This window comes from Anomaloglossus baeobatrachus, chromosome 6 (genome assembly GCF_048569485.1).
Source record: "Anomaloglossus baeobatrachus isolate aAnoBae1 chromosome 6, aAnoBae1.hap1, whole genome shotgun sequence".
Lineage (NCBI taxonomy): Eukaryota > Metazoa > Chordata > Amphibia > Anura > Aromobatidae > Anomaloglossus > Anomaloglossus baeobatrachus.
In genome coordinates this window covers 547,189,635-547,212,320 of record NC_134358.1, presented here as the reverse complement: position 1 = coordinate 547,212,320, position 22,686 = coordinate 547,189,635, and the positions used below count along the sequence as shown (strand labels likewise).

General features: G+C 53.1%; 1 protein-coding gene across 3 annotated transcripts in view; it reads left to right on the top strand.

The window, feature by feature from the left end:
• The window catches only part of KRIT1 (KRIT1 ankyrin repeat containing), a 68,132-nt gene extending 54,816 nt beyond the window's left edge, over positions 1 to 13,316 (top strand). For all 3 annotated transcript variants that reach the window (XM_075315638.1, XM_075315636.1, XM_075315637.1), the window contains exon 18: positions 13,096 to 13,316. In XM_075315638.1, the coding sequence (XP_075171753.1) occupies positions 13,096 to 13,185 (90 nt within the window). In that variant the 3' untranslated portion in view covers positions 13,186 to 13,316. The remainder of the gene's footprint in view (positions 1 to 13,095) is intronic.
• Positions 13,317 to 22,686: the final 9,370 nt, after the last annotated feature.

Below are 22,686 nucleotides of genomic sequence, written 5' to 3'. Positions count from 1 at the left end.
GCCGGGGACTTCAGCGCGGCCCGCGCTTTTACGGCGGCCGCGCTGATAACTCGAGTCCCCGGCTTTTGCGGCCTGCTTCCGTTCGTTCCCGCCCCCAGACCTGCCAGTCAGGAGAGGGGCGGGACGCTGGCCAGTGCATCAGCGCCGAGGGCTGGAGTCGTTTTTACATACTCCAGCCCTCACAATCGGCACAGAGGGGACACTGTTTCCCGCACTTTTGTTTGGGAACTCCCACGGACCGCCCCTCTCCACAGACGCCGGCAGCCATTCCTGCTGACACGCTGAGCTGCAGAGGGGAGCCGGGGAGACCCAGACAAGGAATTCTGCAGCCTCTTACCCGCTATTCAGCGGGCGGTAAGCAGCCCTCAGGGCTCACCCCCTCTTGTGCCAGTAGTATTCTTAGTATTCTGTTTCTACAGATACTTGGTATTACATAGCGCTGGTCGCCCTTTGGCTATAGACTCTCTCACATTGCAGAGAGCCAGCAGCATGTCGTCCGTAAAACGCAAGGGTGCCAAGGCACAGACATTATATGCTTCCTGCACCGCATGTGGGACTTTTCTACCGGCAGGCTCCACGGACCCCCATTGTGTGCAGTGCTCGGCCCCTGCGGCGCTTGCACAGTCGGGACCTCTGCTGGACGTGACCCAGGGTGTACCACCTGTGAATGCTGTCCAGGTGACAGGAACTGAGTTTGCAGCTTTTGCTGACAGAATGTCTCTCACTATGTCACAAATTCTTGACACATTGCGAGCTAGGCCTGTACTTCAGGCCACGGACACTGTGCAATCATTGCCCCCTGGTCCCCCTCAGCTCCAAGCTCCGGGACGGGCATATACACCTCAGGGTGAAGACTCTGACTCGGACGATGGCCCCGGGCAGCCTAAGCGGGCTCGCTATGACGGGCCTTCACATTCATCTCAATGGTCAGGATCCCAGCGAGATGACTCTATGGGTGATGAGGCGGACGTAACTGATCAGGATTCTGATCCTGGGACCGCTCTCAATCTAGATACACCAGATGGTGACGCCATAGTTAATGATCTTATATTTAACATCAATAAGATGTTAAATATTTCCCCACCAGCTCCTCTTGTGGAGGAGTCAGCTTCGCAGCACGAGAGAATCCATTTCAGATACCCTAAGCGTACTTTAAGCACTTTTCTGGACCACGCTGACTTTAGAGACGCAATCCAGAAACCCCACGCTTATCCTGAAAGGCGTTTTCCTAAACGGCTTAAAGATACACGCTATCCTTTTCCCCCTGAGGTGGTCAAGGGTTGGACCCAGTGTCCAAAAGTGGATCCTCCAATTTCCAGGCTTGCAGCTAGATCCTTGGTTGCAGTTGAAGATGGAGCGGCACTTAAAGATGCCACTGACAGGCAGATGGAGCTCTGGCTGAAATCCATCTATGAAGCGATTGGAGCGTCATTAGCGCCTTCTTTTGCAGCCGTATGGGCACTCCAAGCTATCTCAGCCGGGCTTGCGCGAGTTGACTCCGTCACACGTGCATTTGCCCCGCAGGTAGCACCATTGACCTCGCAAATGGCGGCATTCGCGTCGTACGCGATTAATGCTGTTCTTGACGCTACAAGCCGCACGGCAGTGGCGTCAGCCAACTCCGTTGTTTTGCGTAGGGCCCTGTGGTTGAGACATTGGAAAGCAGATTCTCATTCCAAGAAGTGCTTAACCAATTTGCCTTTTTCTCGTGACCGATTGTTTGGAGAGCGTTTGGATGAAATCATCAAACACTCCAAGGGTAAGGACTCATCCTTACCGCAACACAGACAAAACAGACCCCAACAGAGGAAGGGTCAGTCTGGTTATCGGTCCTTTCGAGGACCGGGCAGGTCCCAATTCGCCTCGTCAAAAAAGACTCAAAAAGACCAGAGACGCTCAGATTCTTGGAGGTCTCAGTCACGCCCAAAAAGGACAGCCGGAGGAACCGTTGCCAAGACGGCGTCCTCCTGACTTGCGGTCTCCGATTCCCACACCCCCGGTCGGTGGGAGGCTTTCCCACTTTGGCGACATCTGGCTGTCACACGTCAAAGACCGTTGGGTGAGGGATATTCTGTCTCACGGGTACAGGATAGAGTTCAGTTCTCGTCCGCCAACTCGTTTCTTCAGAACTTCTCCACCACCAGACCGAGCCGATGCTCTGTTGCAGGCGGTGGCCGCTCTAAAGGCGGAAGGAGTGGTGACCTCCGTCCCTCTTCAGGAACAAGGTCACGGTTTTTACTCCAATCTGTTTGTGGTCCCAAACAAGGACGGATCGTATCGGCCCGTCCTGGATCTAAAGTTGCTCAACAGACACGTAAAAGTCAGGAGGTTCCGGATGGAATCCCTACGCTCCGTCATAGCCTCAATGTCTCAAGGAGATTTTCTAGCATCAATAGATATCAAAGATGCGTATCTCCACGTGCCGATCGCACCAGAGCATCACGGTTTCCTACGCTTCGTCATACACGACGAACACCTGCAGTTCGTAGCGTTACCTTTCGGTCTGGCAACAGCCCCCCGGGTCTTCACCAAAGTCATGGCAGCAGTAGTAGCTGTTCTGCACTCGCAGGGTCACTCGGTCATCCCGTATCTATGACGACCTGCTTATAAAGGCACCCTCTCAAGAGGCATGCCAACACAGTCTGAAGGAGGCACTAGACACTCTCCAGAGTTTCGGGTGGATTATCAACTTTCCAAAGTCTCATCTAACCCCGACCCAATCTCTGACTTATCTTGGCATGGAGTTTCATACTCTCTCAGCGATAGTGAAGCTTCCACTGGACAAGCAGTGCTCGCTACGGACTGGAGTGCAATCTCTCTTTCAGAGCCAGTCGCACTCACTGAGGCGCCTCATGCATTTCCTAGGAGGGGATGTGGACTCAGGAAGAGTCCCACCCTGCAGATCAATGTTCTGGAAATCAGAGCAATCTATCTTGCCCTGCGAGCCTTCCAACAATGGCTGGAAGGCAAGCAGATTCGGATTCAGTCGGACAATCCACGGCGGTGGCGTACATCAACCACCAAGGGGGAACACGCAGTCGCCAAGCTTTTCAAGAAGTCCAACGGATTTTGACGTGGGTGGAAAGCAGAGCGTCCACCATATCCGCAGTTCACATCCCAGGCGTGGAAAACTGGGAAGCACCCGGACGTGTTTCAGCAGATCTGTTGCCGCTGGGGGACGCCGGACGTCGATCTGATGGCGGCACGGCACAACAACAAGGTCCCAGTTTTCATGGCACGGTCTCACGATCACCGAGCACTGGCGGCAGACGCCTTGGTTCAGGATTGGTCGCAATTCCGACTCCCCTATGTGTTCCCACCTCTAGCATTGTTACCCAGAGTTCTCGGAAAATCAGGTCCGACTGCCATCGAGCCATACTCGTCGCTCCAGATTGGCCAAGAAGGTCGTGGTACCCGGATCTGTGGCATCTCACGGTAGGCCAACCGTGGACACTACCAGACCGTCCAGATTTGCTGTCTCAAGGGCCGTTTTTCATCTGAATTCTGCGGCCCTGAACCTGACTGTGTGGCCATTGAGTCCTGGATCCTAGCGGCCTCAGGTTTATCTCATGAAGTTGTTGCCACAATTGAGACAGGCTAGAAAACCATCCTCAGCTAAGATCTATCACAGAACGTGGAAGATATTCTTAGCGTGGTGCTTGGCTCATGGGTTTTCTCCCTGGCCATTTGCATTGCCAATTTTTCTTTCCTTCCTGCAGTCTGGGTTGGAAAAAAGGTTTGTCGCTTAGCTCTCTTAAGGGTCAAGTCTCCGCGCTATCTGTATTCTTTCAGAAGCGCTTGGCACGGCTTTCTAAAGTACGCACGTTTCTCCAAGGAGTTTGTCATATCGTTCCTCCTTACAGACGGCCATTGGAACCCTGGGATCTGAACAAGGTTCTCATTGCTCTCCAGAAGCCGCCTTTCGAGCCTTTGAAAGAGGTTCCCCTTTCTCGGCTTTCACAAAAAGTAGTTTCTTTATCGTTCCTATGGGAGACCCAGACCATGGGTGTATAGCTACTTGCCCCCGGAGGACACACAAAGTTACTACACTCAAAAACGTGTAGCTCCTCCCTCCTGGCATATACACCCCCTGCTAGCCAGATCTAGCCAGTTTCTTGCTTTGTGTCAGGAGGATCCACACACACACATGCATCCTTTTTTGATTTTTCATTTTTTCTAAAGATTTGGAAGAAAAGCGGGTCCACTGGACTCCCGGCATGTCCCTTCACACTCCCCTGGCGGCAGTGCTGTTAAGGTTGATTTCAGGGCAGGAGCCCTTCATGCCGCGCTCCTTCAACATCCCTTAGGGCAGTCCATGGCGAACCTTTTACAGGCCGAGTGCCCAAACTGTAGCCCTAAACCCAATTTTTTTTTCTGAAGTGCCAACCAATCCTATTATATAAAGAATTGATTATAACCTTACCTTTGCCGTCTTCTCCTCAGCAGGGGGCATCACGCTCGTGCTTACCACACATTGAAGCTGAGCCTTTCCAGACACAGCAGTTGGATTGATCTTCCTGGAAAAAAAATGCAGCATATTAGACAGAGATTTTAGCCTGGAATGCAATCAGAGGTCACCCTGTAATCCACATCTACATTTCAAAGTCTGAACATCTTGAAATCCCATAAAGATGTACGAGTTGCTCCCCTCCCCTTCATTGTCTAGTTCTGTCCCCCTTCCTGGCCACTTCCTGGTAAACATGTCCCCCATCCTGATATATATTTCCTACATTCTGGTATATTTGTCCCCATCATGGCCCCATCCTGGTAAATGTACCCCATCCTGGTAAATGTTACCCATTCTTGCATGTTCCCCCATTCCTGGTAAATGTTCCCAATCCTGGCTAATTTACCCCATCCAGGTAAATGTACCCCTTCCTGGTAAATGTACCCTATCGTGGCATGTTTCCCCCATCCTGCCATGCATGTTTCCTCCATCCTGGCATGCATGTTTCCCCCGTCCTGGCATGCATGTTTCCTCCGTCCTGACATGCATGTTTCCCCCGTCCTGGCATGCATGTTTCCTCCGTCCTGACATGCATGTTTCCTCCATCCTGACATGCATGTTTCCTCCATCCTGGCATGCATGTTTCCTCCATCCTGGCATGCATGTTTCCTCCATCCTGGCATGCATGTTTCCTCCATCCTGGCATGCATGTTTTCCCCATCCTGGCATGCATGTTTTCCCCATCCTGGCATGCATGTTTTCCCCATCCTGGCATGCATGTTTCCTCCATCCTGCCATGCATGTTTCCTCCATCCTGCCATGCATGTTTCCTCCATCCTGCCATGCATGTTTCCTCCATCCTGGCATGCATGTTTTCCCCATCCTGGCATGCATGTTTTCCCCATCCTGGCATGCATGTTTCCTCCATCCTGGCATGCATGTTTCCTCCATCCTGGCATGCATGTTTTCCTCCATCCTGGCATGCATGTTTCCTCCATCCTGGCATGCATGTTTCCTCCATCCTGGCATGCATGTTCCCCCCCCCCCCCACGCTGCCATGTGCGTTCCCCCTCTCCCACCCCACGCTGCCATGTGCGTTCCCCCTCTCCCACCCCACGCTACCATGTGCGTTCCCCCTCTCCCACCCCACGCTACCATGTGCGTTCCCCTCTCTCCCACCCCCCCCCGCTGCCATGTGCGTTCCCCTCTCTCCCACCCCCCCGCTGCCATGTGCGTTCCCCTCTCTCCCACCCCCCCGCTGCCATGTGCGTTCCCCCACCCCCCCCCCCCCCGCTGCCATGTGCGTTCCCCTCTCCCCCCCCCCCCCATGTGCGTTCCCCTCTCTCCCACCCCCCCCGCTGCCATGTGCGTTCCCCTCTCTCCCACCCCCCCCCGCTGCCATGTGCGTTCCCCTCTCTCCCCCCCCCCCCCCCGCTGCCATGTGCGTTCCCCTCTCTCCCCCCCCCCCCCCGCTGCCATGTGCGTTCCCCTCTCTCCCCCCCCCCCCGCTGCCATGTGCGTTCCCCTCTCTCCCACCCCCCCCCGCTGCCATGTGCGTTCCCCTCTCTCCCACCCCCCCCCCGCTGCCATGTGCGTTCCCCTCTCTCCCACCCCCCCCCGCTGCCATGTGCGTTCCCCTCTCTCCCACCCCCCCCCCGCTGCCATGTGCGTTCCCCTCTCTCCCACCCCCCCCCGCTGCCATGTGCGTTCCCCTCTCTCCCACCCCCCCCCCGCTGCCATGTGCGTTCCCCTCTCTCCCACCCCCCCCCCGCTGCCATGTGCGTTCCCCTCTCTCCCACCCCCCCGCTGCCGCACAGGAGTTATATAAAAAAAAAAAAAAAAAACACACACAACTTACCTGCACACGCTCCCCCGCTGCGCGCTGCTGGGTCCTCAGATCCCACGCGGCCAGCAGCCGGCGCCTCTCGCTGACACTCCTCCGTCTCCTAGGCAACCCACTGCAGCCTGGGAGAGGAGGAGTGTCAGAGCGGAGGAGAAATGTCTCCTCCGCTCCAACACAGGTTTGATCTGCCGGCGCGACTGCACTAGCAGATCAAACCTGCAGCATCGGGCGACAGCACACGTGCCACCAGAATGGGCTCAGCGTGCCGCTGGTGGCACGCGTGCCATAGGTTCGCCATCACTGCCTTAGGGGCTCTGATTTGAAGTGGGAGCCAACTCAGTTCTCACTGCCTTGCAGGAGAACGGCCTCCATCCGCAGCCCTTGTGCAGGACCCTGCTGGACGGAGCACTGACCCCCACCTCACAGGGAATGGACCCTGCGTCTCAAAGCTAAGTATAGAGACGCTTATTCAGAGGGTCTTTTCTGCAATGTGGGGCACTTTTAATAGAGGGGACAGTGATTGCGGGATAATGCTGCTTTATTTACTGTGTTTCCGGCCGGTTCCACAGTTTTTACTGAGAACCGCGCCGACGGCGCCCGATTTCCGGCCGCATGCATAACTCTAGGCCCCGGCTTCAGCCGCGGCCTACTTTCGCTTCGTTCCCCTGCATGTCAGGCTTGCAGGGGGACGCTGCAGAGCCGTCCGCCGGCCGCTCTGCACAGGGGAGGACGCTCTTTTTTGAGAGGATGATTCCCTCCCCTGTGCATCTCCCTCACCCTCCGATTCCCGCTCCTGGGTTAACCCCCGCCTCCCCCCTTCACCCTGGCGCCATTTTCTCAGCGTCTTACACACTGGTCGGCGCTGGCTGCTCTGCAGCAGAGGGAGTGAATACTGGCTGAGGGTCCAGGCTTAGAATCGGGAGGGCACTCATAATATGGCCTGATAAGTCACAACCTCTGGTTGTGCACTTTTTATACACTCTCAGGCATTCTGAAGGAGTTAATTCTTTATCATAGAATCTCCTCCTCAGCAGCATGTCTCACCCTAGCAGCCAAAGCTGTACTTTACATGTTCTGCATGTTACCTCAGTTTGCCTAAACGGCACACTGTAATGGTTCTTATGTGGTGGATGGGTATTCTAGACATTCTAGACAGAGCCCCTACTTCTGCAGCATGTCTCACTCTAGCAGCAAAGCTCCAAGACTGTACACTACATGTTCTGCATGTAACCTCAGATTGCCTGAACCGGCACACTGTAATGGTTCTTAGGTGGGAGTCTCCCCAGGCTGAATCCTGTCTTGGGTATTCTACGCATTCTAGACAGAGCCCCCACCTCTGCAGCATGTCTCACAGAGCGAGCCTGTAGACTGTTTTTTATTATCCACTGCAGGTAGTCTCGTACGGCTATACTGAGCTCCTAACCACTGTAGCCCCTCAGCATGGGGGCGCATTAATGATAGCTGCTCCGGTTTCGGTGGCTGACCCCCATGGGAATCCTATTTCCAGGGGTCGGCTGTCCCGTCATCTACTGAGCGTGCCAGCCCCCTTCTCAGGGCGTTCTCTGCTCGCTCGGCTAACCTCCCAAGGGACTCTCCTTCTGGGCTCAGACCCCGTTCTCCTGACAGGGAGACGCAGGGTTCCCTGCCCTCCCCGTCCCGCAGCTCCGATTACGAGCTGATTCACGGACGAGGAGGATGTCTCTACCACGGACACGGACGCTACTTTATGTACATTGATCCGTCCGTAGGTGACGCAGATGCGAATGCTGGCTTGCGTACATTATTCTTGTGTCCGCCTGATCAGGGGAGTATTCCCCGCTGGCAGAAAGGCACAGTTTACCTTTAGCAGGTCAAGGAGTGTGTTACTTAACCACTCCAGTTTTCAGCCCGCTGCGTCCAAGCCCACAGCCTATCCTGCAGACCCCACAGCGGGGTTCTGCTGCCTGTCTCCCCCATCAAAGAGAGTAGCCACTCCGGTCTAGACTGCCCGGTTAGTTGTATCAGTGGCTGACGGCACCTCTATAGGATTCTACCGTACATTAATTTTGTACTGGACCTCAATCCGCTCTGAGTTTTCCCCGAAGCGGGTTTCTGAGGACTGTGTTTCCCCTGTCCACCAATGGTGGTCAAGAAGTGGGCTCATTCACTTCAGGTGGCTCAGCCCCGACCGTTATGTCAGTGGCTGATGGCTCCTCACTTAAGGTTCTGCGGTCCGCCCGGTTGTCCTTTGGGCCAAGTCGGTATGGGACGGCAGGAGCTTCTTCTCCTCAGCTTACAGCAGTGCTGTTTTTGTACCTTCTCTGCTTCTCTGGAGGAGATGCAGTCTCTCACATGCCCGAGACGGTTCCCTGAACTTCCAGACTTCAGTCTTTTCATCCTCTGCCAGGTCTGCCATGCTGGACGCCGCACGGCGGTGGTCTAGGCTCGCTATCCGCAGGCTCCTGTGGCCTCGGAATTGTAAGGCAGATGCCTCTATGGAGGTTCCTGGCTGGGCTCCCCCCTGGTGGGACCAGTTTCCCCGGAACCAAGCTAAATGAAATTGAGTAGCTCTTGGCGGGGAGTGCAGTTGAGGTTTCGATGGTTCCATCTGATCGTCCTCTATCTCAGCCTAGGTTCATGGAACCAAATAGCTCGAAGCTGCGTCTTCAGAAGACCGCAGGAGATGCTGTCACTGAGTCACCTTCCTCCGAGCTATTTAGCCACGCCAACAACTCTCTCCACTTGGCGACGTACGGTTCTAACACGTCTCCGTTAAGTGGGGGCGAGATTATATCTCCCTTGGCTACAGGATGGACTTCTGTCCACCCGCCAGACAGATTTTTCTGTCAACTCCTCCCGGCTCCAAGGCCGCCGCCTTCTCACAGGCGGTGGCATTTCTTGCTGGCCAATGGAGTAATTGTACCGCTTCCGACTGGGAACGGTTCTGAGATTTTTGCTTAAATCTATTCCTAGTCCTCGAAGAGGGCGGTGCCTTCCGACCTGGAGCCTTAGCTTTTCAAGCATAGCCAAGTGGGGCGTTTTCACGGGAGTCTCGGGTTTGTTCCGTGTGTTTTTTCTCACCGGATCAATCAAGAGCCCAAGGAGATTCCTTAGCAGCCATCGGCATCAGAGCTGTCTATTGGCAGGAGTCAATCGCAGTTTCTCACCAGCGTTGACTACGTTTGACAATCAGAGTGGTCCAATTCGTGGCTCCTCCCTTGGGATTAGCCAAGGCCCCTCCAGTATTATCATCCAGGCAGCTGTGATTACGGTCCTGCCCCCCTAGGGTTTGGCAGTGATTTTTTGCCCTGGTCAGCCTTCTTGTTGAGGCTTCATCCAGTGCTCACCCTTACCGGAGTGCTTCGCTCACTCTCGCCACTCTGACCTATGCGGGTGGCTTGTCTTTCTGTCAAAGTCCACTCTGACTTCGAACCAGGGACGTCAATGGAAGCGGTTCCTTGCCCAGTTTCCCCTGCGTCCTCTGAGACTGGATGTTTTCCGCTGTACAAGCGAACTCAATCCTTCCACCGGGTGGTGGCTTCGCCACTGACCAGAGGCTCATTTCAGTGGTGGCTTCGGCCACTCTGTCTCAGGGGCGCCCCTCTCTGGCCCGTCCCGGGTGATTCTCACCAGGATACCAGCCTATCCGCCTGGGGAGCAGGATATCTCCACCGTGGAGCGCAGGGCGCTTGGACTCTGTCCGAATCAGCCCTCTGGTTCAATGTGCTGGAAACCACTGCTGTATTTCTGGCTCTACAAGTCTTCACCATCTGTGGGCGGCTAGGCACATTCGAGTCCAGTCGGACAACGAGACAGCGTTTTCCTTTTTCAACCTCCAGGGCGGGACGCTCAGCCGCCTGGCAATCTTGGCGACTCAACATTCTTCAGTGGACAAGGGCCTCCTAGTCCACTGTATCCGCAGTCCACATCCTAGATGTGAAAACTGCGAGGCAGACTATTTCAGCTGTCCAACCGCGGTCCATAATCCTCAGGTTTTGCGGTAGACACACTGGTTCATGTTTGATCCCAGCTTGTCTCTTTTTGACTTCACCCTCTACCCCTTGTCCAGAGTCCTGCGCAGGATCGGTAAAGGGAGCGTCGGGTCATTCTTCCAGACTGACTCCAGCGGGCTTGGTCTTCTGACCTGCTCCTTCTGTCCGTTGGGTTGCCATGGCATCTTCCGGACCGTTCAGACTTTTTCCCAAAAGGTCCGCTTTTCCCGTCAGAATTCTGGATCTCAGAATATCGGCATAGCTCTTGAGTCCTGGATCTTAGTGACTTCTGATATCCTTCCCGAAGTCATCTCTGCCTTGACTCGAGCTCCAAAGTGTCCTTTGACCTTTTTGGCCCAGCCGACCCTCCTGTCCCTTCCACAGTCCGGTCTACAGCTAGGACTATCCCTCTTAAGGGACAGGCCTCGGCCCTGTCAGTATGTGCCAGCGGCATTTCGTCCGGCTGGCTCCGGTGCGCTCCTTTAAGGGCGCATCTCACATCATCCCGCCCTTCCGGCGGCCTATGGAGACCTGGGATCTTAATCCGGTCCTCCCGGTTCCCGGAAACCCCCCTTTGCGCCTCTTGTGGAGGTTTCGTTGTTTCATCTTTCACAGAAAGTACTCTTTCTAGTGGCTATAATTCCCCGCCAGAGGGTTCTGGCTGCACTCTCTCGGAGTCGTTCCCCTTTTTTTGATCTTTTGCATCAAGACAAGGTGGCCTTCGTCCGACTCCTGACTTTTTTCCCCTAAGGTGGTTCTCCTTCCACCTTATCCGGGGCAATTTTCCTGCCTCCTTCTGTCCGGCTCCTGTTCATCGCTTGAGGAAGCGTTGCATATCCTGGATCTGGTGCGGGCGCTCCGGATCTATGTGTCTCGCACCGCCGTTATTACGCGGTGCACCTCTCTGGTGCTGACTGTTCGTCAGCGTAACGGTCTCTCGGCATCTAAACCGACCCTGATGTTGGCTTAGGTCGGCCATTTCCGAGACCTACGAGTGTACTCAAGTGTCTTCCCCGTCGGGGATCAGAGCACATTTGGTCAGACCTGTCGACGCCTTTATTTTTGTGCTTTCAGGCACCAGGTTACGGCTCAGTAGGTCTGTCCGACTGCAGCTCGAATTAGTCTGCATACTTTTTCGAAGCACTCCCAAGGCATGCTCATGCTTTGGCAGACGTGGGCTTGGGCAGACGCATTTTTCCGGCGTCTGTCGCCCATTTGTGAAGTTAGGTTTGCCTGCTTCTCAGTTGTCTGTTTATTCCCACCCATGGACTGCTTTTGAACGTCCCATGGTCTGGGTCTCCCATAGGAACGATAAAGAAAAAGAGAATTTTGTTTACTTACCGTAAATTCTTTTTCTTATAGTTCCGTCATGGGAGACCCAGCACCCTCCCTATGCCTGTTGGCAGGTTTTCTTGTTCCGAGTGTCTTCACCGGCTATTATTGTTGTAGACAGAGGTTCCGGTTCTGCCGAGTTTTCCTCTCTCTTCTGTGGGTGGATGTCCTCCTTCAGCTTTTGCACTAAACTGGCTAGATCTGGCTAGCAGGGGGTGTATATGCCAGGAGGGAGGAGCTACACGTTTTTGAGTGTAGTAACTTTGTGTGTCCTCCGGGGGCAGTAGCTATACACCCATGGTCTGGGTCTCCCATGACGGAACTATAAGAAAAAGAATTTACGGTAAGTAAACAAAATTCTCTTTTTTTCTTGTGGCGGTCACGTCTCTTCGAAGAGTGTCCGAGCTAGCGGCGTTATCTTGCAAATCTCCCTTCCTGGTGTTTCACCAAGACAAGGTAGTACTGCGTCCAATTCCAGAGTTTTCTCCCAAGGTGGTTTCTTCCTTTCATCTCAATCAGGATATCACTTTGCCATCTTTGTGTCCGCATCCAGTTCACCAATTTGAAAAGGGTTTACATCTGTTGGACCTGGTGAGAGCACTCAGGATTTACATTTCTCGCACGGCGGCTCTACGCCGTTCTGATGCGCTCTTTGTCCTAGTCGCTGGTCAGCATAAGGGATCGCAAGCTTCCAAATCCACCCTGGCGCGGTGGATCAAGGAACCAATTCTTCACACATACCGTTCTGCTGGGCTTCCGATTCCATCTGGACTGAAGGCCCATTCTACCAGAGCCGTGGGTGCGTCCTGGGCATTGCGGCATCAGGCTACGGCTCAGCAAGTGTGCCAGGCGGCTACCTGGTCGAGTCTGCACACGTTTACCAAACACTATCAAGTGCATACCTACGCTTCGGCAGATGCCAGCCTAGGTAGACAGGTCCTTCAGGCGGCGGTGGCCCACCTGTAGGAAGAGGCTGTCTGACAGCCCGTTCATGTGGTATCTTTTTACCCACCCAGGGACTGCTTTTGGACGTCCCACTGTCTGGGTCTCCCAATTAGGAGCGAAAAAGAAGAAGGGAATTTTGTTTACTTACCGTAAATTCCTTTTCTTCTAGCTCCAATTGGGAGACCCAGCACCCGCCCTATTTGTTCTTAGGGTTTCGTTTTTCGGGTGCACATGTTGTTCATGTTGTTTCTTAAGTTCTCCGATCTTGTTATCGGATTGAATTTGTTTTTGAAACTGTTATTGGCTTTCCTCCTTCTTGCTTTGGTACTAAAACTGAGGAATCTGTACTCCTACGGGAGGGTGTATAGCCAGAAGGGGAGGGGCCTTACACTTTTAAGTGTAGTTCTTTGTGCGGCCTCCAGAGGGCAGTAGCTATACACCCACTGTCTGGGTCTCCCAATTGGAGCTAGAAGAAAAGGAATTTACGGTAAGTAAACAAAATTCCCTTCTCCTTTGTATAAAACAGTCATATTCTTGTCCCTTGACTTCCAAAATAGGCTGGCCTGGTGGTGAAGCTCCTGATGAAGCTGAGCGGGCAGGTGGTGCCTGGAGACCAGAATCTGACAGAGCGCTACGGCTATGGATAGCCGGAAGAAGATGTCTTCAGTCCCAGGTGCACCTGCTGCAGACGCTGCTCATTCATCGCTTCTTTTCATATGTATTTTTGTACACGCCTTTTTGTTTATTGATCCTGAATAGATATATCTTATATTTATTAAAAAGCAATAAGTAAAACATGTCTGTTGCTTTAATTGCTTACATAAAAGGGGTTCCTAAATTTGAGTGGCAAATCGTGGTGGTAACATAATAAAAGGCCAATCTATGGCCTCATTGTGGCGTCCCTGAGGCTTCAGTCGCCACAGAGTATTGCATCTCATTTAAGATGCAATGTTTATCCTGGGTAAGAAGAGGTTAATCACTGGTGTTTTTCACTTGCACAATCCAGCCAGTGATTCAGACAGTTGCACAACTCAGGAAGCCAGAAAGCAAGGGAAATTCCCAGTTGCTGGGACAACCACTGGTGAGTCATCAGAAGGGTGGGGGCTGCACTGAGGGAGTAGGAACACACAAACAGTTTCATTTTAGAATAGTCTGAGACTCTGAACAACACGGTCGCAGGAGAGCGTGCTTGAGAGCATCTCCTACTAGAACCGGGCAGACTGGAAAAGGGCAAGAGGCAACCGGTGGAGCTAGTGAGAAAGAGGAGAACATGGTAGCTGAGGTCGAGCCTAACCGTTCCCACAGTGCCAGTGCAGTCAGGGTGCAGAGCCCTGGGGTAGGACATACTCCACGTTGGACTACCATAATATGCAGAGGTTGGGGATTCCAAGTCCTATCGCTCACCACTCATTTTCCCGGAGCACAGTGACACATAGGATCCTGGCTAATCCCTGGCCGCGTACCGCAGGTGGCGTCACAACAATCATTCCCACCTCCATCACCTTTCCCTTCACTGTACACCTCGGGGAAACGGAACCGGGCCAGGCCACCCATGACATCGCAGGGGCATCACTGGCCCGGCAACGAGTAAAGGTGAGCCATTCGACCCCTTTGGCCCGAGGGTGCTACATAATCATCGGCAGTCGGTTACGTCATCGCTTTCGGGCCGAAGGGAACCTGTGGAGCAGAGTGCAGAAAGGAATATGCCTACTTTTCTTAGATGCTTGGGGGACACAGGAACCATGGGTGTTGTCTGCTTAGATTTCAGTTCTCCAGAATCTGGTTCTTAGTATGTATATAATTTTTCCAGCATGGAATGGGCCGTTGTTACCCTGTTACAGTGCTGAAAGAGTTGCAGGATCATCTCTCCTATCTTTCCAGGCGGTTGGTCGGTCCTTGCCTCTGCCCTAATCACCCACCTTCCAGACTGTGGAGCATAGTAGAAAATGATGGTGAGAAATTGCCAGCATTCCAGCCTTTAGGATACATGGGTATGCACTCTTGCCACCCACGTGGCTGAACTTGGTGTGAATAGTCATTCTGTTATGATCTGGTAATCGTGGACGATCACAAAAAATCCCATTAATCAGGAAAAAAACAAAACCACCAGAGTAGTTGGAAACTAAGCTGACCGCAATCCCCTATCTATCGGACAACACTAGAAGTAGCAGTGGGATGTTCCTAACACACCTACACACCTCGTCACTGCCGGAGAAACTTGCTACACCTCAGAGATAGAAATGAGGAATCCAAACTTGCCTCGGAGCAGTCCCCAAAGAAATAGCAAGCCCCCAACATGCAACAACGATGATGTAAGAAAACACAATACACAGAAAATATAGATTAGCAAAGGTGAGGCCCGACTTACTAGACAGGACAGGACAGATAACTGATTGCGGCCAGCAAAAAAACCTTCAAAAAATACCAAACTCCTGATAAAAATAAAACTACTAAGATCACTGGGTCTTCCCCCACTATATCAGGTACTCTTGTGCCAGACACTTTAAAGGGAAGGTATCGCGTTTTTTTATTTTTGTATTAATAATAGTGATTATGAAATCAAGTATTTTTAATTCAAAAATAAAATCACTGCTTATTTAGTTTTCTTCATCGTTCCTTATGGGAGACCCAGACCATGGGTGTATAGCTTCTGCCTCCGGAGGACACACAAAGTACTACACTAAAAAGTGTAGCTCCTCCCTCCTAGCATATACACCCCTTGGATAACCAAATATAGCCAGTTCAATGCTTTGTGTTCAGGAGGTCACACATCCACACATGCATCTCATCTGATTTTTGATTTTTAAGAATCAGAAGAAAAGCGGGTCCACTGGACCCCCGGCATGTCCCTTCTCACCCCACTGTGTCGGCGGTGTTGTTAAGGTTGATTGCAAGGCTGGAGCCTTACATGCCGCTCTCCTTCACCATCCCTCGGGCTCTGGTTTGAAGTGGGAGCCAGCACGGTTCTCACTGCTCTGCAGGAGACCGGTCTCCATCCGCAGCCCTTTCAGGACCCGCCGGACGGAGCACTCATCCCTCAGGGACCTGGCCCTGCGTCTCACAAGCTAAGTATTGAGACGTTATTGTCAGGGGGATCCCTTGCACTTTAATGTTGGGGAGAGTGTGTTTTGTAGCATTTGTGACATTTCCAGCCGGTTCTCCGGTTTTCACCAGAGAACCGCGCCGAGGGTGCCTGCGTGCCGGCCGCATTGTAAAATTTAGGCCCCGGCTTCGGCTGCGGCCTACTTTCGTTTCACTGCCCCTGCATGTCAGTCATGCAGAGGGACAGTGCGGCGCCGCCCACCGGCCGTTCAGCACAGGGGAGGACACTCCTCTCTGAGGAGATGTTTCCCTCCCCTGTATATCTCCTTGGCCCTCCGGTTCCCGCTCTTGGACTAGGCCCCGCTCCCCCTCCTCACTCCGGCGCCATTTTATCAGCGTTCTCTGGGGGTCCGAGCTGTGGGATCCGGAGGGCACACAAAACGGTCTGGTAAGCCACAACCTCTGGTTGTGGACTTTCTTAACACTCTCTGGGGGTCATTCTGAAGGAGTGTTTTTTTTACTGTAGAGCCCCCACCTCAGCAGCATGTCTCACACTAGGAGCAAGGCTGCAAGGCTGTACTCAATATGCACTGCATGTAAGCTCGTACTGCCTGAACCGAGCACATATCCTCATTGTGATGCTCTAACATGGTGGTGCCTCAGCCTGGAGTCTCCCCAGTGGTCCCTCCGACTGCTCCGGCCCCGGTGGCTGAACCCCCAGCTTGGGTAGAATTGTTTTCTAAGCCTATCTCCCAGTCCTTCGCCGACTCCATGGGACAGCTGTCCCGGACTCTGCTGACCATGCATCAGCCCCCTTCTCGGGGCGCCCCTGCTGCTTCGGCTCGGTCTGCAGAGCTCACAGAGGATTCTTCCTCTGGTCCCAGACCCCGTCCTCCTAAAAGGAGACGCAGGGTCCCCTCTCCTTCCTCGTCCCGCGGCTCCGATTCACGAGCCGACTCGCAGGACGAGGAGGATGTCTTTACTGGGGGCTCGGACGCTACCTCCATGTGCCCCATTGATCTGACCGAGGGCGATGCAGATGTGAGTGATTTGATTGCGTCCATTAATTCTGTACTGGACCTCAATCCGCCTGTATCAGAGGAGCAACTCTCTCTGGCAGAAAAGCACCAGTTTACCTTGCCTAAGAGAACAAGGAGTGTGTTCTTTAACCACTCCAGTTTTCAAGCCACTGTGTCCAAGCCCAGAGCCTGTCCTGACAAACGCTTCCCAAAGCGTGGTTCTGATGACCGTTTTCCTTTTCCACCAGAGGTGGTCAAGGAGTGGGCTCACTCACCGAAGGTAGACCCTCCGGTGTCTAGACTCTCAGCCCGGACAGTTGTATCTGTGGCTAATGGCACCTCACTTAAGGATCCCACTGACCGCCAGGTTCACCTCCTGGCCAAGTCTGTCTATGAGGCGGCAGGGGCCTCGTTCTCCCCATCCTTTGCAGCAGTGTGGGCTCTCAAAGCCATCTCTGCTTCCCTAGAGGACATGCATTCCCTCACTAGGAACTCTATGCCTGAATTGGTTACCTTAACTTCCCACCTGGCGCAAGAAACCGCGTCCACAAAAGTCCGCAGGAGCTGCTGCCACCAAGGCAGCCTCCTCTTGACTATCTGGCCGAGCCAGCAACGTCCTTGGTCGGTGGGAGGCTCTCCCACTTTGGCGACGTGTGGTTTCAACACGTCTCCGATCAGTGGGTGCGGGATATCATCTCCCACGGCTACAGGATAGAGTTCTCTTCCAGCCCGCCAAACAGATTTTTTCTGTCAACTCCCCCCTGCTCCAAGGCCGCCGCCTTCTCTCAGGCCGTGGCATCCTTGCAGGCCAACAGAGTAATTGTACCGGTTCCCCCTCAGGGAACGATTCAGAGGTTTTTACTCAAATCTCTTCCTAGTCCCCAAAAAGGACGGTTCCTTCCGGCCCATCCTGGATTTCAAGCTTCTCAACAAGCATGTTCAGGTGCCGCACTTTCGCATGGAGTCTCTGAGGCAATGACTGATCGCAATGACCCAAGGAGATTTCCTGGCATCCATCGACATCAGAGATGCCTATCTGCATGTGCCAATTGCAGTTTCACACCAGCGTTGGCTACGTTTTGCAATCGGAGCGGAACATTTCCAATTCGTGGCTCTCCCCTTCGGGTTAGCCACGGCCCCTCGAGTATTTACCAAGGTCATGGCAGCAGTGGTTGCGGTTCTGCACCTCCAGGGGTTGGCAGTGATTCCTTACCTGGACGACCTTCTTGTCAAGGCTTCATCCAGCGCAGACTGTCAGCGGAGTGTCTCGCTCACTCTCGCCACTCTTGTTCAATTTGGGTGGCTTGTCAATCTGCCCAAGTCCACTCTGACCCCGACCCAAAAGCTCACGTACCTAGGGATGCAATTCGAGACTCTGCCGGCACTTGTCAAGCTGCCCTTCGTCAAACAGCAGTCCCTCCATCTGGCGGTGCGCTCTCTGTTGAGGCCCCGCCGTCATTCCATCAGGCACTTAATGCAGGTGCTGGGTCAGATGGTGGCGTCAATGGAAGCGGTTCCCTTTGCCCAGTTCCATCTGCGTCCTCTGCAGCTGGACATTCTCCGCTGTTGGGACAAGCGGACTGCTTCCTTGCACAGGTTAGTGGCTCTGTCGCCACAGACCAGGAGCTCTCTTCAGTGGTGGCTTCGGCCCCTCTCTGTGTCTCAGGGACGCTCCTTCCTGACCCCGTCCTGGGTGATCCTCACCACGGATGCCAGTCTATCCGGCTGGGGAGCAGTTTTTCTCCACCACCGAGCTCAGGGCACTTGGACTCCGTCCGAATCAGCCCTCTCGATCAATGTGCTGGAAATCAGAGCTGTGCTCTTAGCTCTCGTAGCCTTTCACCACCTGTTGGCGGGAAAGCACAATCGAGTCCAGTCAGACAACGCGACAGCAGTTGCCTACATCAATCACCAGGGCGGGACTCGCAGCCGCCTGGCAATGTTGGAGGTTCAACGCATCCTTCAGTGGATGGAGGACTCCAAGTCCACCATATCCGCAGTCCACATCCCAGGCGTAGAAAACTGGGAGGCAGATCATCTCAGCCGTCAAGCCGTGGACAACGGTGAGTGGGCTCTGCATCCGGCAGTGTTCCGGTCGATCTGCCGCAAGTGGGGCACTCCGGAAGTGGATCTAATGGCATCCCGGCACAACAAGGTCCCGGTTTACGTGGCTCGCTCCCACGATCCTCAGGCCTTTGCAGCGGACGCGCTGGTTCAGGATTGGTCCCAGTTCCATCTGTCTTACGTGTTTCCCCCTCTAGCTCTCTTGCCCAGAGTCCTGCGTAAGATCAGAATGGAGGGCCGTCGGGTCATACTCATTGCTCCAGACTGGCCAAGGCGAGCTTGGTACCCAGACCTGCTCCGTCTGTCCGTAGAGGTGCCGTGGCCTCTTCCGGACCGTCCAGACCTTCTCTCGCAAGGTCCGTTTTTCCGCCAGAATTCTGCAGCTCTCAGATTGACGGTGTGGCTCTTGAGTCCTGGATCCTGACGGCTTCCGGCATTCCTCCAGAAGTCATCTCCACTATGACTCAGGCTCGGAAGTCTTCCTCGGCCAAAATTTACCACAGGACTTGGAGAATTTTCCTGTCCTGGTGTCGTTCTTCCGGCCATGCCCCTTGGCCTTTTTCCCTGCCGACCCTTCTGTCCTTCCTGCAGTCTGGTCTGCAGCTAGGACTATCCCTCAATTCCCTCAAGGGACAGGTCTCGGCTCTGTCAGTGTTGTTCCAGCGGCGTATCGCCCGACTGGCTCAGGTGCGCACCTTCATGCAGGGCTCATCTCACATCATTCCGCCTTATCGGCGGCCTCTGGATCCCTGGGACCTTAATCTGGTCCTCACGGCCTTGCAGAAACCCCCTTTTGAGCCACTTAGGGAAGTTTCTTTGTCTCGTCTTTCACAGAAAGTGGTCTTTCTAGTGGCCATAACTTCCCTCAGGAGAGTCTCTGATTTGGCTGCGCTCTCTTCGGAGTCACCTTTTTTGGTTTTTCATCAAGACAAGGTGGTTCTCCGTCCGACTCCGGAATTTCTTCCTAAGGTGGTATCTCCTTTCCACCTTAACCAGGATATTTCCCTGCCTTCCTTTTGTCCGGCTCCTGTTCATCGCTTTGAAAAAGCGTTGCATACTCTGGATCTGGTGCGGGCGCTTCGGATCTATGTGTCTCGCACCGCTGCTCTTAGGCGGTGTACCTCTCTTTTTGTGCTGACCACTGGTCGGCGTAAGGGCCTCTCGGCTTCTAAGCCGACCCTAGCTCGTTGGATTAGGTCGGCCATTTCCGATGCCTACCAGTGTACTCAAGTGCCTCCCCCGCCGGGGATCAAGGCACACTCGACCAGAGCTGTTGGTGCCTCTTGGGCTTTCAGGCACCAGGCTACGGCTCAGCAGATCTGTCAGGCTGCCACTTGGTCCAGTCTGCATACCTTTTCGAAGCACTACCAAGTGCATGCTCATGCTTCGGCAGATGCGAGCTTGGGCAGACGCATCCTTCAGGCGGCTGTCGCCCATTTGTGAAGTTAGGTTTCGCCTACTTCTCAGTTTTCTGTTTATTCCCACCCATGGACTGCTTTGAGACGTCCCATGGTCTGGGTCTCCCATAAGGAACGATGAAGAAAAAGAGAATTTTGTTTACTTACCGTAAATTCTTTTTCTTATAGTTCCGACATGGGAGACCCAGCACCCTCCCTGTTGCCTGTTGGCAGTTTTCTTGTTCCGTGTGTTTTCACCGGCTGTTGTTGTAGACAGAGGTTCCGGTTGTTCCGGGTTTTGCTCTATCTCTACTTGTGGGTGGATGTCCTCCTTCAGCTTTTGCACTAAACTGGCTATATTTGGTTATCCAAGGGGTGTATATGCTAGGAGGGAGGAGCTACACTTTTTAGTGTAGTACTTTGTGTGTCCTCCGGATGCAGAAGCTATACACCCATGGTCTGGGTCTCCCATGTCGGAACTATAAGAAAAAGAATTTACGGTAAGTAAACAAAATTCTCTTTTTTATTTATTTAATTCTAGTTTTACTGAAGGCACTTGGGGGCTGCCATGTTAGATTTGCTGTGTGTAACGACAGCTACTCACCTCATTTATGGCAGCCCCCTGTGCATAGAGAACAGTGGTCGGGATCCGACCCCATATACTAACATAGAGTAGGCGTCTGATGTGACCTGGACACGCCCCCTGGGTGAGTACCGGTACAAAGCGTCGGACTGACTACCGGAGTAATCTCCAGTAATACCAGTCCTGGCTGCGGTTACCTGCAGTGCACTACGGAGCTCTCACCTGAACTCCGGCGTGCAGCTTGAACTGTACCGCGAGCGCCGAGTGATTGATTCCCCGGCGATTGCGTACAGTTCATGACAGCTGCAGACATCCCAGGCTGATCTCCGGTGCTCTCACCTGAACTCCGGAGATCAGCCCGGCCTGTCTGCAGCTGTTATGAACTGCACCGCAATCGCCGGGGTATCAATCACTCGGCGCTCGCAGTACAGTTCTGCAACCTCTGAAATCAGTCCAGGTTGCAGGTGAGAGCTCCGTAGCCAGTGCGAAGCTACCGGTATGCTACTCCCCCCGCCGCCGCCGCTGCTCCCCTGCCCCACCGCTTCGCCCCCACCGCTGCTGCCGCCGCTCCCCCACTTGTGTGTGCTCACTGCTGGCCTCTCCTAGCAGCTCAGTGGGGCAGCGTGGTATACTGTATATCTCCCTACTTGTGTCAGTCTGCAGAGCGTTGCTCCTCTTGACACATACACAGGAATAGCCTGCAGAGCGTCGCTCCTGACACATGATACAGGAGGAGCGACGCTCTGCAAGCTATATATCCCTATGTACAGTTAGGTCCAGAAATATTTGGACAGTGACACAATTTTCGCGAGTTGGGCTCTGCATGCCACCACATTGAATTTGAAATGAAATCTCTACAACAGAATTCAAGTGCAGATTGTAACGTTTAATTTGAAGGTTTGAACAAAAATATCTGATAGAAATTGTAGGAATTGTACACATTTCTTTACAAACACTCCACATTTTAGGAGGTCAAAAGTAATTGGACAAGTAAACCAAACCCAAACAAAATATTTTTATTTTCAATATTTTGTTGCGAATCCTTTGGAGGCAATCACTGCCTTAAGTCTGGAACCCATGGACATCACCAAACGCTGGGTTTCCTCCTTCTTAATGCTTTGCCAGGCCTTTACAGCCGCAGCCTTCAGGTCTTGCTTGTTTGTGGGTCTTTCCGTCTTAAGTCTGGATTTGAGCAAGTGAAATGCATGCTCAATTGGGTTAAGATCTGGTGATTGACTTGGCCATTGCAGAATGTTCCACTTTTTTGCACTCATGAACTCCTGGGTAGCTTTGGCTGTATGCTTGGGGTCATTTTCCATCTGTACTATGAAGCGCCGTCCGTTCAACTTTGCGGCATTTGGCTGAATCTGGGCTGAAAGTATATCCCGGTACACTTCAGAATTCATCCGGCTACTCTTGTCTGCTGTTATGTCATCAATAAACACAAGTGACCCAGTGCCATTGAAAGCCATGCATGCCCATGCCATCACGTTGCCTCCACCATGTTTTACAGAGGATGTGGTGTGCCTTGGATCATGTGCCGTTCCCTTTCTTCTCCAAACTTTTTTCTTCCCATCATTCTGGTACAGGTTGATCTTTGTCTCATCTGTCCATAGAATACTTTTCCAGAACTGAGCTGGCTTCATGAGGTGTTTTTCAGCAAATTTAACTCTGGCCTGTCTATTTTTGGAATTGATGAATGGTTTGTATCTAGATGTGAACCCTTTGTATTTACTTTCATGGAGTCTTCTCTTTACTGTTGACTTAGAGACAGATACACCTACTTCACTGAGAGTGTTCTGGACTTCAGTTGATGTTGTGAACGGGTTCTTCTTCACCAAAGAAAGTATGCGGCGATCATCCACCACTGTTGTCATCCGTGGACGCCCAGGCCTTTTTGAGTTCCCAAGCTCACCAGTCAATTCCTTTTTTCTCAGAATGTACCCGACTGTTGATTTTGCTACTCCAAGCATGTCTGCTATCTCTCTGATGGATTTTTTCTTTTTTTTCAGCCTCAGGATGTTCTGCTTCACCTCAATTGAG